At 43.4% G+C, this 14,040-nt stretch overlaps 1 protein-coding gene across 6 annotated transcripts in view; it reads left to right on the plus strand.

Moving 5' to 3' along the window:
• ap3b1a (adaptor related protein complex 3 subunit beta 1a) overlaps window positions 1-14,040 on the plus strand; it is a 323,977-nt gene that overhangs the window by 113,312 nt on the left and 196,625 nt on the right. For all 6 annotated transcript variants that reach the window (XR_015077649.1, XM_085982440.1, XM_085982449.1 and 3 more), the window contains exon 8: window positions 12,623-12,781. Coding sequence is in view for 5 of the 6 variants with exons in the window: in XM_085982440.1 (XP_085838566.1) it covers window positions 12,623-12,781 (159 nt within the window). In the remaining variant the exon portion in view is untranslated. The remainder of the gene's footprint in view (window positions 1-12,622; window positions 12,782-14,040) is intronic.

A 14,040-nucleotide genomic window follows, 5' to 3' on the forward strand; every position in this document is an offset into this window, starting at 1 on the left:
TTACTCCAAAAGCTCGAGTCTAGATTGTAGCAGCGTAGAAATTCTTTGCGATGGTTCATTACTGTGCTTGCACGCGTACCTAAGTTGTGACTCAGGTTTGGAAGCCATAGAAATTTGCCTGAAGGTATGACTTGTGCAACGGTGCTGATGAAAGGAGCCCCCCCCCCGGAATCAATTCTTACAATGTTGCCTAGTGCAAACTGATTTAATTGATTGACTAAAGCCACACTTAAGATACTATTCTTTGCGTGCTGAACACGAGTTAGCATTCCATTCTGTTACACTAATACTGCACGTATACTGAGGAGTTGCATTCCCATTCAGCAACTCGATGTCACTGTTTCCACATTCAAGTGAATGCAATCGAAACAGGTGTGAGTTTTGTCATTTTGTTTCAAGTTAAAAATGTTTCATGTCACCTGTTGCCATTTGTCATCTCCAGACTCTACTATTGCAGTGTTCTTCTGGCCAGCTTCCCATCCTCCATAAACTTCAGCGCATCCAAAACTCTGTTGCCTGTATCCTATCCCTGCTCACCCATCACCCCTGACTTACATTGGCTCACTGTCTTCTAAATCTTCCAAGTCAACATTTTCATCTAAATGTTTAATTCCCTTCATGGCTTTGCCCTTCCCTATCTGTGACCTAATTCATCCATACAGCCCCCCTCCTCCCACCAGCCTACCGGCAGAACTGTTGGTGCAGCAGGCGGTTAAGAAGGCAAATGGTATGTTGGCCTTCGTAGCGAGAGGGTTTGAGTACAGGAACAAGGATGTCTTGCGGCAGTTGTACAGGGCCTTGGTGCGACCACATCTGGAGTATTGTGTGCAGTTTTGGTCGCCTTATCTGAGGAGGGATGTTCTTGCCATGGAAGGAGTTCAGTGAAGATTCACCAGGCTGTTACCTGGGATGGCAGGAATGACGTATGAGGAGAGATTGGGTTGATTGGGCTTGTACTCGCTGGAGTTTAGAAGAATGAGAGGGGATCTCATTGAAACTTATAAAATTCTGACAGGACTGGACAGACTAGATGAAGGAAGGGTGTTCCCGATGGTCGGGGAGTCCATAACCAGGGGTCGCAGTCTAAGGATAAGGGGTAAGCCATTTAGGACAGAAATTAGGAGGAATTTCTTCACCCAGAGAGTGGTGAACCTGTGGAATTCTCTACCACAGAAGGCAGTAGAGGCCAATTCATCATGTATAATGTATGTGTCTGTCTAAACTTATAGAGCGTACCTACACGTTATATTGGTCAGACAAAAATTGTTCGGACAGTATACAAAAAACGTTCAAAAATCCGCTCATTAGCGGTTGACCAATCCTACTGCGCATTAGCGTTGAGTGATGTGATGGTTGACCAATCCTACAGTTCAGTGACCTGATGGTTGACCAATCGGTGCGTCACGGGAGGCGTTTCATTCAGTGTGTGGGCGGGACATAATCCTGCAGCCTCCCGAAACGTAGCCGGCATTTTTTTCACTGCTTTTACTCAACAGCGAGCGGGGCAGCTGCGGCGGCCCGCCGGAGCGGCAGGTGAGTTGTGGTCACTCGGACCGGGCCTGTCAACCGCTCGGCCCGAGACACAGAGCGGGGCAGTGGCCGGCCGTCAACCGCGCGGCCCTGTAAACTACCATTTTACAAAAAAGCCTTGGCAACGCCGGGCCCCCCCAGCTAGTTAAATATATTCAAAAAGGAGTTGGATATATTTCTTACGGCTAAAGGGATCAAGGGGTACGGGGAGAAAGCCGGGACCGGGTACTGAATTTGGATGATCAGCCATGATCACATTGAATGGCGGAGCAGGCTCGAGGGGCCGAATGGCCTACTCCTGCTCCTATCTTCTATGTATCTATGTATCTCCCACTCTGGCCTCTTGTGCCATCATCCCTCCAATCACCATTCGCCTCACAGTTGGTCAAGGCCCTAAGTTCTGGAATTTCCTCCCAAAACACTGCCTCTCCACCCCCCTCTCAGCATGACCCACTGACTTGTATTATTCTGTCTCACCTGTATAATTAATCATTCTGGCTCTTAAAGCCCACCAATCTCCCAATACCTGCTTTGGCTCAGCATCCATTCTTATCTGATTATGCTTCTGTGAAGTGCTGTGGGACTTTTTTTCTACAATGATTTAAACCTCAATGTAGGGGGCATGATTAAGAAGTTTGCAGATGATACAAAAATTGGCCGTGTGATTGATGGTGAGGAAGAAAGCTGTAGACTGCAGGAAGATATCAATGGACTGGTCAGGTGGGCAGAAAAATGGCAAACGTAATTCAGTCCGGAGATGTGTGGAGTAATGCATTTGGGGAGGGTTAACAAGGCAAGAGAATACACAATAAATGGTAGGATACTGAAGTGGAGAGGAACAGAGAGACCTTGGAGTGCATGTCCACAGATCCCTGAAGGTAGCAGGACCAGTAGATAAGGTGGTTAAGAAGGCAAACGGGATACTTTCCTTTATTAGCCAAGGCATAGAATAGAAGAGCAGGGAGGTTGTGCTTGAACTGTATAAAACTCTAGTTAGGCCATAGCTAGAGTACTGTGTACAGTTCTGGTCACCACATTACAGGAAAGATGTGATTGCGCTACAGAGGTTACAGAGGAGATTTACCAGGATGTTGCCTGGACTGGAGAATTTTAGCTATGAGGAAAGATTTGATAGGTTGGGGTTTTCTTTGGAACAGAGGAGAAATTTAATTGAGATGTATAAAATTGAGGGGCCGAGATAGAGTGGATAGGAAGGACCTATTTCCCTTAGAAGTTAATAACCAGGGGGCATAGATTTAAAGTAATTGATAGAAGGATTAGCGGGGAATTGAGAATTTTTTTCACCCAGAGGGTGGTGGAGGTTTAGAACCCACTGCCTGAAAGGGTGGTAGAGGCAGTAACTCTCACCGCACTTAAAGTACTTGGATATGCACTTGGAGTGATGGGCCAAGAGCTGGAAAGTGGGATTCGGCTGAATAGCAATTTTTTTTGTCCGACATAGACATGATGGGCCAAATGGCCTCCTTCTGTGCCGTAAATTTTTATGGCTCTATATAAATGTAAGTTGTTCGGAATAAAGAAACTGGTGGCTGGTGCTGTCTAAATCCGTGAGGTAGGCGTGATGGGTGAACAGCACTTGGTAGATTACATTCACTGTGTATAAGTTTATGGTATTGCACAGTGGAAGAAAAAGTGGGAGACGTGCATGTTTGTTGAACTAGCCAAGGGTGAAGCTGAAAAACATTTGGGGATGGCAATACACTTGGCACTTAAGATGTCCAGTTATTGTGGAGCAGCAATCAACGAAGGAAACGGAATGATGAATTATACAGGCAGAACAGTAGCATACAAGACTGAGTGCCATGCTGAAACTGTGCTCTGCTTGGGCAGAGTGCACTTCTGAGTGCTGTCTGGTTTTGGTCACTGAGGCAAAAAGAAGATATTAAAACCCTGGCAAGGCATCAAAGCAGAGCCAGAAGCATGATTCCTAGTGTGTAAGGATTTAGTTAAAAGGTAAGATTAGTTAAACTTGGGCTCTTCAGCCTTGAAAGGAGGCATCTGAACGGGAGCCTGGGGGCATCCAGATTAAATAGTATTGAAAAGCTAAATTTGGAGTTCAAACTGGTGAAAGGTAAATTCAAGACTGATGACCTGCAAGACAGTAATCAAGACTTGGAATGAATTTCTAGTTTGGGAATGAATAAAGGAAAGTATCGCGTATGCCACCTTATCTCTACAGATGCTGCCTGACCGGAGTATTTCCAGCATTTTCTGTTTTTATTTCAGATTTCCAGCATCCGCAGTATTTTGCTTTTGAATGAATAGCAAGATACTGCTGACATATTAGACGGTGGAATCCTGTGTGGAGAATGGAATGGAATGGGTTGGGAAGGGTATGTTTTTCTGGATTGAATGAGTTAAGATGGGCAGAATGGCCTTCCTCAATTGTATTTACTTTGTGATTTTTGTGAAGGAAACTGAATTAAATCTACTCCTTAGATGGGTCTGGACATCTATGTTAATTTTCAACTTGCTTTATCAATTAAAATAAGGTGAGATTTTGGGGCAAGGCATCATACCGACGTACTCTAAAGCATCAAGGAGCAACTTTTTAGAGCAAGTGTCATGTATATGAAGAAGAAAAATATCTCTTCATCTTGGAGCAGATTCTGGCTGTGACTTTAATTTTGCTTTAGGGTAGCATTAATACCCTGATGCAAAATATTCAATTGGTAATCAATATCATCACACAGATGGGTAATTCAATACCTCCCATTGCATGTAAGTACTCTAGGGAGACCCTCTGTAAAAACCCTGAGAGATCACATTGTTTGTCATTGATCCAAACTGAATCCAATCATGCATGGCTAATGCTATAAATGGGATTTTATATACAGTTTTCACAGGAAGTACATTGAGTTTGTATTCCACTGATGCAGCACCCTCCATGCTGCGAGCCAAGATTTTTAATTCGTATCGGATGATGATGATCCTGTCAGAAAAACCGCTCGTGTATATAAGTTACAGAATAAAATAAGGCTTTGTTTCAAATCCTAAAAGCAGAATTTAAAATGTGTCCACTTTACATTCAGTAGTAACAGACGACTGGGTATTTTTGGGTTGTAGGCTCACCATGGAGAGGTCCCGTTGCAATTTGGCCAAAGAATGGTAGTTGCATATCGGTAAAGTTTTTCTTTTGCTGCATCACATTGATTTTTTTTCTGCACATTATAATATCTGTGTCTGGTTGCTCCACTTAATATTTTAAAAAACACATAAGGCTGCACAAAGGCATTACTTGTACTTGCGCAGTAGATTGTGTTGTGATTTGATTTTGTTATGGCGTTTTAATTGGTATATTGAGAGCATGAATGGTTATTCAGTTGATAAGGTTACAGAGAGGTTTGCATGGTAAATTTATTTTTCTACATTAGAACAAGACTGCTAGTGTATGAGTATGCCTTTCATGGCGGGGGGGGGGGGAGATATTTCCAGTGCTCTTCAGATTTTTTTTTCCCCCTCCAGTTTTCAACTCGCCTTCTACACGTGAAGGTAGTAACTCATGCTGGGGTAAGATTCAGTGGCACCAGAGGTTTGTTGGTATCTTTTTCAAATAGTATGCACAGTGAGTGTTTTGACTGAGCTAAGCTCCATCCTGCCTCATTCGAAGTCCATATAAACACACTTTCAGCAGAGATTAACAAATGTAATTGGGAGCAGAATGTTGGTGATGGTGGACCCAGCCCAGAGATGTTGATGCCAATGTAGTGCTCCCACTGCCACCTGGCTAGGAAACATAGAAAAATAGGAGCAGGAGTAGGCCATTTGGCCCTTCGAGCCTGCTCCGCCATTCAATATGATGGCTGATCCTCTATCTCAATACCATATTCCCGCTCTCTCCCCATACCCCTTGATGCCTTGTGTCTAGAAATCTATCTGTCTCCTTCTTAAATATATTCAGTGACTTGGCCTCCACAGCCTTCTGTGGTAGAGAATTCCACAGGTTCACCAGCCTGAGTGAAGATATTTCTCCTCATCTTAGTCCTAAATGTCCTACTCCGTATCCTGAGACTGTGACCCCTTGTTCTCGACCCCCCCCCAAGGGGAAACATCCTCCCTGCATCCAGTCTGTACAGCCCTGTCAGAATTTTATACATTTCAATGAGATCCCCCCTCATTCTTCTAAACTCTAGTGAATACAGGCCTAGTCGACCCAATCTCTCTTCATACGACAGTCCTGCCATCCCAGGAATCAGTCTGGTGAACCTTCACTGCACTCCCTCTATGGCAAGTATATCCTTTCTTGGGTAAGGAGACCAAAACTGCACACACTACTCCAGGTGAGGTCTCACCAAGGCCCTGTATAACTGTAGTAAGACATCTTTACTCCTGTACTCAAATCCTCTTGCAATGAAGGCCAACATACCATATGCCTTCCTAACTGCTTGCTGCACCTGCATGTTTGCTTTCAGTGACTGGTGTACAAGGACACCCAGGTCCCTTTGTATATCAACATTTCTCAATCTATCACCATTTAAATAATACTCTGCCTTTCTGTTTTTTCTACCGAAGTGGATAACTTCACTTTTATCCACGTTATACTGCATCTGCCATGTATTTGCCCACTCCCTCAACTTGTCTAAATCGCCTTGAAGCCTCTGCATCCTCCTCGCAACACACAATCCCACCTAGTTTCGTGTCATCAGCAAACTTGGAAATATTACATTTGGTTCCCTCATCCAAATCATTGATATATGTTGTGAATAGCTGGGGCCCAAGCACTGATCCCACTAGTCACCGCCTGCCACCCCAAAAAAGACCCATTTATTCCTACTCTGTTTCCTGTCTGTTAACCAATTTTCAATCCATGCCAGTATATTATCCCCAATCCCATGTGCTTTCATTTTGCACACTAACCTCTTATGTGGGACTTTATCGAAAGACTTCTGAAAGTCCAAATACACCACATCCACTGGTTCTCCCTTATCTATTCTACCAGTTACATCCTCAAAAAATTCCAGTAGATTAGTCGAGCACGATTTACCTTTTGTAAATCCATGTTGACTTTGTCCGATCCTGTCACTGTTTTCCAAGTGCTCTGCTATTACATCTTTTATAATGGACTCTAGCATTTTCCCCACTACCGATGTCAGGCTTACCGGTCTATAATTCCCTGTTTTCTCTCTACCACCTTTTTTGAATAGTGGGGTAACATATTAGCTACCCTCCAATCCATGGGAACTGTTTGAGTCTATTGAATTTTGGAAGATGAGCAGCAGTGCATCTACTATTTCTAGGGCCACTTCCTTAAGTACCCTAGGATGTAGATTATCAAGCCCTGGGGATTTATCGGCTTTCAATCCTGTCAATTTCCCCCACACCATTTCCCTACACCTATTGATTTCATTCAGTTCCTCCCTCTCATTAGACCCTTGTTCCCCGACATCTCTGGGAGGTTCTTTGGTTCTGTCTTCACAAAGGAGGACACACAGTATGTATTTAATTGGTCTGCCATTTCTTTGTTCCCCATTATAAATTCCCCTGATTCTGACTGCAAGGGACCTACGCTTGACTTACCAATCTTTTTTTCTTCATATATCTATAAAAGCTTTTACAGTCTTTTTATAAGTGGTGGATTGAATTCCATTTCAGTAAATGTGAGGTGGTACATTGTGGTTAAAAATTTTAAAGTACTAATTATATTTTAAATGGGGAAGCTGGGTGATGTGGAAGAGCAGAGGAATTTGGGTTTCAGGTTCAGAAGCTATTAAAAGCAGCACCAAGTTGATAAGGCCATTAAAAAAAAAGCAAATGGAATATTCGGTTTCATAGCAAAAAGTATAGAATATAAAGTTGAAATATAGCGTTGAATCTATATAAAACCTTTTTTGGAGTTTAGAGTTTTGGCCTCTATGCTATACGAAGGATATTGGGGCAATAGCGAAGGTCCAGTCCAGATTCACCAAGATGCTGCTTGGTATATGAGGAAATATGAATATGCAAGGGGTGATTTTTAGAGGTGTTTAAAGTTATGAAAGGATAGGACAGAGTAGATGGAAACAGATTGTCTTCAGTGATTGAGGGGTCTAGAACAAGGGGATATAGATGCAAGAGGTTCGGGGCAGAGAGCAGGGGCAACTTTTTTTTACACAAAGGGTTGTGAGGCTGTGGAATGCACGACTGGAGTTAGTGATTGAACCAAAGGCCAGGCCCGTATTCAAGGATAGGGGAATACATCACTATTGGAGTAGAACTGCACATGGGATTAAGATTGCAGCTCATGCAGAGGACAAACACCAACATGGACTGGTTGGGCTGAACATGTTGTACCTTCTTGTAGCTCTTTCACTGACAGTTGGCCAATCTGAGTGATCCATGTATGACCAAGGTTCATCTTTTCGGTATCAATTACCTTAAACAGGCACGAGAACTTGTAATAACTCAATTTTAACTAAAAAAATAAGATCTAGCCATGCTAGCTGATTGATGACCCCCCATAATTTCTTGGCCTTCAATAACCAAAGAAAGAAAGACTTATATTTTTGAAGCGTCTTTCACAAATGTCCCAAAGTGCTTTACAGCCAATGAAGTACTTTTGAGGGGTAGTCACTGTCATAATGTAGAAAATGTGGCAGCCAATTTGTGCACAGCAAGATCCCACAAACAGCAATGTGATAATGACCTAATAACCTGTTTTTTTTTTTTTTTTATATAAAAGTGATGTTGGTTGAGAGATAAATATTGGCCAGGACACCAGGGACAACTCCCCTGCTCTTCTTCGAAAAATAGTGTCGTGGGATCTTGTGTGTCTGCCTGAGGGGGGCAGACGGAGTATAATGTCTCATTTGAAAAATGTCAATTCTGACAGTGCGGCACTCCCTCAGGACTGCACTTTTTTTTCTGTGTTCATGGGATGTGGGCATCACTGGCAAGGCCAGCATTTATTGCCCATCCCTTGAGAAGGTGGTGGTGAGCCGCTGCCTTGAACTGCTACAGTCTGTGTGGTGAAGGTACTTCCACGGTGCTGTTAGGGAGGGAGTGCCAGGATTTTGACCCAGCGACTATATACTTCTAAGTCAGGATGGTGTGTGACTTGGAGGGGAACTTGGAGATGGTGGTGTTCCCATGTGCCTGCTGCCCTTGTCCTTCTAGGTGGTAGAGGTTGCAGGTTTGGGAGGTGCTGCCGAAGAAGCCTTGGCGAGTTGCTGCAGTGCATCTTGTAGAATTACACACTGCAGCCACGGTACGCCGGTGGTGGAGGGAGTGAATGTTTAAGGTGGTGGATGGGGTGCCAATCAAGCGGGCTGCTTTGTCCTGGATGGTGTCGAGCTTCTTGTGTTGTTGGAGCTGCATTCATCCAGGCAAGTGGAGAGTATTCCATCACACTCCTTACTTTTGCCTTGCAGATGGTGGAAAGGCTTTGGGGAGTCAGGTGAGACACTTGCTGCAGAATACCGAGCCTCTGACCTGCTCTTGTTGCCACAGTATTTATGTGGCTGGTCCAGTTAAGTTTCTGGTCAATGGTGACTCCCAGGATAATGATGGTGGGGGATTTGGCGATGGTAATGTTGCTGAATGTCAAGGGGCGGTGGTTCGGCGCTCACTTGTTGGAGATAGCCATTGCCTGGCACTTGTATGGTGTGGATGTTACCTGCCACTTATCAGCCCAAGCCTGAATGTCTTACTGCATGTGGGCATGGACTGCTTCATTATCTGAGGAGTTGTGAATGGCACTGAACACTGTGCAGTCATCAGCGAACATCCCCACTTCTGACCTTGGCGGGAAGGTCACTGAAAAAGCAGCTGAAGGTGGTTGGGCCTAGGACACTGCCATGAGGAACTCCTGCAGCGATGTCCTGGGGCTGTGATTGACCTCCAACCACCACAACCATCTTCCTTTGTGCTAGGTATGACTCCAGCCAGTGGACAGTTTCCCCCCCCCCCCCCCCCCCCCCCCGATTCCCATTGACTTCAGTTTCACTAGGGCTCCTTGATGCCACACTCTGTCAAATGCTGCCTTGATGTCAAGGGCAGTCACTCTCACCTGACCTCTGGAATTCAGCTCTTTTGTCCATGTTTGGACGAAGAGGTCTGGAGCCGAGTGGTCATGGCAGAACCCAAACTGAGCATTGATGAGCAGGTTATTGGTGAGTAAGTGCTGCTTGATTGTGTAAGCCTAGATTTTTGTGCTCAAGTCTCTGGCATGGGACTTGAATCCACAACCCTCTGACTCAGAAGCGAGAGTGCCAACACCGTGAAAGAGGAGACTTGAACAACAAAGTCATATTTTTCTCAGTCACTCCCAGCATGCAACTTTTGTGGCCTTGAGAACCTAGGTCTACCATCCTTGGATTGTGAAATGTTCTTTGTGTCTTAGTGCTGTTTTGAAATATCCATGATTCTTAGCATTATCTTTTTGTTTTCCCCAGAGTTCAGCGATTGGTCAACATTCTGTTTTTAGAGCCATTTCCTCAGTGCCAGAGGAGTCTGAGTCTAGTTGAGATGATTTATGCAAAGAATGTGGTAGATGGGGAAGTTGGAGGCACAGCTTTTTTTCAATGTTAAGTCTCTAGCTGTTGAAAAGATTTTGGTTAGGACCAAGATGCTAATAGACTCGTATGACCTTGTGGACACCGAGGGTCGTGGAGTGAAAATTCTGATGGGAGATACAAACGGGGGAAGTGATTAATCTTTAGGAGCATGAGAGGACAGTCAGAGAAATGCATGACCAAGAAGATCACAGAATCACAGAAACCCCACAGTGCAGATAGAGGCCATTTCGGCCCATCGAGCCTGCACCGACACATATCCCACCCGATCCCCGTAACCCCTACACCAACACATATCCCACTCTATCCCCGTAACCCCACGTATTTAATCCCCCTAACACTAAGGGTCAATTTATCATAGCCAATCAACCTACCTCGCACATCTTTGGACTGTGGGAGGAAACCGGAGCACCCGGAGGAAACCCACGCAAACACGGGGAGAATGTGCAAACTCCACAGACAGTCACTCGAGGCCAGATTCGAACCCGGGTCCCTGGCGCTGTGAGGCAACAGTGCTAACCACTATGCCACCGTGCTGCCCGTTGACTTTATGCAGCCATATCTATGTAGTGCAATCTGCTGCTGAAACCATGTATCTTTCCTTGCTAAGATGGAGATCCTGAGTTTGATCTGACCATCTGATGAAGTCTAACCATCTGATGAAATCGTGACTACTTCTCATACCTCTGAGGCAAGGCTCCAGTTGCTCTGTTGTTTTCCTCATTTGCCCAATTTGGGTCTTCCCTGGTTTTCACTCCCTGCGAGGAAGTACTTGACTTCTATTTGTATTTCCTCGCTGTAATGAGACTGAGATTAGTAACTCAGCAGATGTAGATTTCTGGTCAGAAACATTACACATTTATGGCACTGCACATTAAGTTAATACTGAATTAAACAGAATGATTTGCTCTTTGCAGAAGAGGTATTGTGAAAAATTATAAATCTTAAGATGCATATAATTAAAAAATAAAAGATGGTACAGTACTGATCCTCTGTGACCACATTGACTCGAACATGTACTAAATGCCATTTATAAAGCATAGTTGATGCATTTAGGGGTGTGACATCAATAATGGAAAGGAACTCTCAAATACAATTATTAATTTAGAAAATTGATCAGGGTACTGTGGAAAGACTCCTAATTTCCAAACCCTGATTTTAATGGTGTCCATCTTGCATTCATGTAATATTAAGCCATCATGTTGACATTGCTCCTTGAGGCTAGTTCCTAGTTCTGTAATGGAAAGGATTGTAGAGCTGCAAAATTAATACATAGAAACATTATGCTGAAGGTTAAATCGTAATGAGGATGAATTGAAAAAGGCTTGTCTTTTTCCCCCACTGAAGATATGTTTTCAAAAAATTAGTTTTAACAGCTATGCTCAAGAATTTCAGCTCTTAGTAAGTTAATATTTCTACCAATTCACATCTTGTCTCTAATTGAAGGTTATTTACGTTTATGTACAGCAGTAAAGTGCAGCTTGTTGATGAGTGGCTTTACTCAGTGGAGTTGATGGCTTGCTGTCATCTCCGTGGACAGCTAATGCACTTAACAGCACTGCCAGAGCCTGTTGTTGTGAAAATAGGGTAATTTTAGGTTGTGTGCTGTATGGGGCTCTTGATGGGACTGATTTAGGCTTGCTTTTTCTTCACTTAGTGGTAGTCAATTTATTTATTGTGCTTTTGACAGAAAAGGCAATTGGTTCTTTGACTTGAGTGCTTTTTAAAAAAAACATCCTGTGCAACGTTTCAGATGAGTGTGTTTGTTTTAGTATTTGCCTGCACATTTTACTGTGGGTTGGCTACCATATTTTTGAAAAGAGTAATTTAGTTATCAGTTGAAACTAGTGTTGTATACCTGCAACACCGGTAAAAGCAGCCCTACGCAGTTAGAATGGGTGCGGGGGGGGGGGGGGGGGAAAGCTTCTATGGATGTAAGTCCTTAATGGAGCCAAAGATAATTGGTGCTCTGGATTTCATGCTTAATCTTGAAATAACAACTTGAATATTATGGAAAGCTTCACATTTACTACAAATACAGAAAATATTGAAATATTAACTGCATTATGATCAGCATAACCTGAAGCTTTTAATGATTGTACAATTCAGTGTGGACTGTAAGCTCTTTAAAAAAAATAATAATTTTGTTAAAACCAGCAATGAATATAGTATCATTACATACAAGTAATTAATTTTCTTCAAGGTATATCTAATAGACAGGAATTGTGCACTGGACTTTGAAATAATATCGTAGAAGTTTACGGCACAAAGAGGCTGTTCAGCCATTGTGTCTGTCTGCTCTTGGCAGTAGCAAAACATGGGCTTGTCTAGCAGAGATTATAAATACTGCATGCAGATACAATTAAAAAAAAAAATAGACCATTTGCAATTTTTCAGTTGCTGTAACACCAGCTGAGTAAGTATTCCAGAAGCAACTACAGTACTGTATTGCAAGCTGTGAGTTACATTTTTTTCTTGGTTGCAATTTCCAAGTATTTTACGTAAGAGATATTGAAGGGCCCATAAAGCTTCTAGAAATAGTGAGACTTTTTTGTTGCAATTAATGATTTCTTTCATTACAGGAGGATTCGCTGGATGCAAACAATGAGAAACCTTTCTATGATTCTGATGAACAGAACAAAAATGGTGGTGTTGCTGCTAAAACCCCGTACATGATGGACCCAGATCATCGACTGCTCCTCCGGAACACCAAGCCTTTACTGCAGAGCAGGAACACTGCTGTATGCATCATAATGCCTTATTATCATCATTGTTATAATCAGTAAATCCACGTCCTTTTTGATGTGCACAACTAGTAAGGAAGGGAAAATGGCACAGACTTCTAGCTAGATTGCCTCTGGATAATATCCAGTGGCTTCATGTCACTGATGCTCTACTTTCACTGCTGGTCTAATGAAGCAAGTGTAGTTATGCTGACTGGCATTGCTGTTGCATTTGGGCTAAAGCAGAGCCATGCGCACGCGTGCGCACACGTGCTTGGTGTTCTTATCAACTTTCAACTCTGACCAGATGTGATGGTACAGTCAGTTCTTTACAGTCATTGAAATGAAGTAGTAGTGAGGCAGGGCTGCCTGACATTTTTTTAAAAATTGATCATTCAAATAACAAAAGCTGGTTGCAATATGTGCGTCGCCACCTGTTCAAAAGGGTTCTCCGAATATTCTGTGTTGCCAGAATGGTACTGTCATACTGCTGGACTTGCATTGGAATGATTTAGAAGACTGCTCTGACGTGACACTGGAGCACCCGACTCACCAGTTGCTGCTCGGTGAATTTTATTTGTTTGCAATTGGCCTGCTGGATGAGCACCACCCTATGATGAGGCACTACATTTCATTAAAAGGAAAAGTAATGTCTAATACCGTGGTTGCACCTTTTTGGCCATTTGAAAAGTAGTTAGAGAACCAAATTACAGAGAAATTGGTATTATACACTGCTGCACACTTTTTAACTAAAGGAGGCTGTGTATTGTTTATAAGTTCCTCTAGTGAAATGTTTGCTGATAAGTTCTTTGCTATTAACAGATAACACCCAGCTCTAACTCACTACCACTTCCTTCAACCTCTCCACGGTCTCTAAATTGTCAGACTGCTTGTCCGACATCCAGTTCTGGATGAGCAGCAATTTTTTCCAATTAAATATTGGAAAGACCGAAGCCATTGTTTTTGATCCCTGCTACAAACTCCGTTCCCTAGTCACCGACTCCATCCCGCTCGCTAACATCTGTCTGAGGCTGAACCGCTCTGTTCGCAATCTTGGTGTCATATTTGATCCTGAAATGAGCGTCTGACCACATCCGCAGCATAACTAAGCCCACTTATTTCCACCTCTAACATCGCCTGTCTTCGCTCTTGCCTCAGCTGCTGAAACCCTCATCCATGCCTTTGTTACCTCTAGACTTGACTATTCCAATGCACTCCCTAGCTGGCCTCCCACATTCCACTCGACATAAACTTGAGGTGATCCAAAACTCGGCTGC

Source organism: Somniosus microcephalus, chromosome 1 (genome assembly GCF_052327205.1).
Source record: "Somniosus microcephalus isolate GS21.2 chromosome 1, FLI_Smic_1.0, whole genome shotgun sequence".
Taxonomy (NCBI): Eukaryota; Metazoa; Chordata; class Chondrichthyes; order Squaliformes; family Somniosidae; genus Somniosus; species Somniosus microcephalus.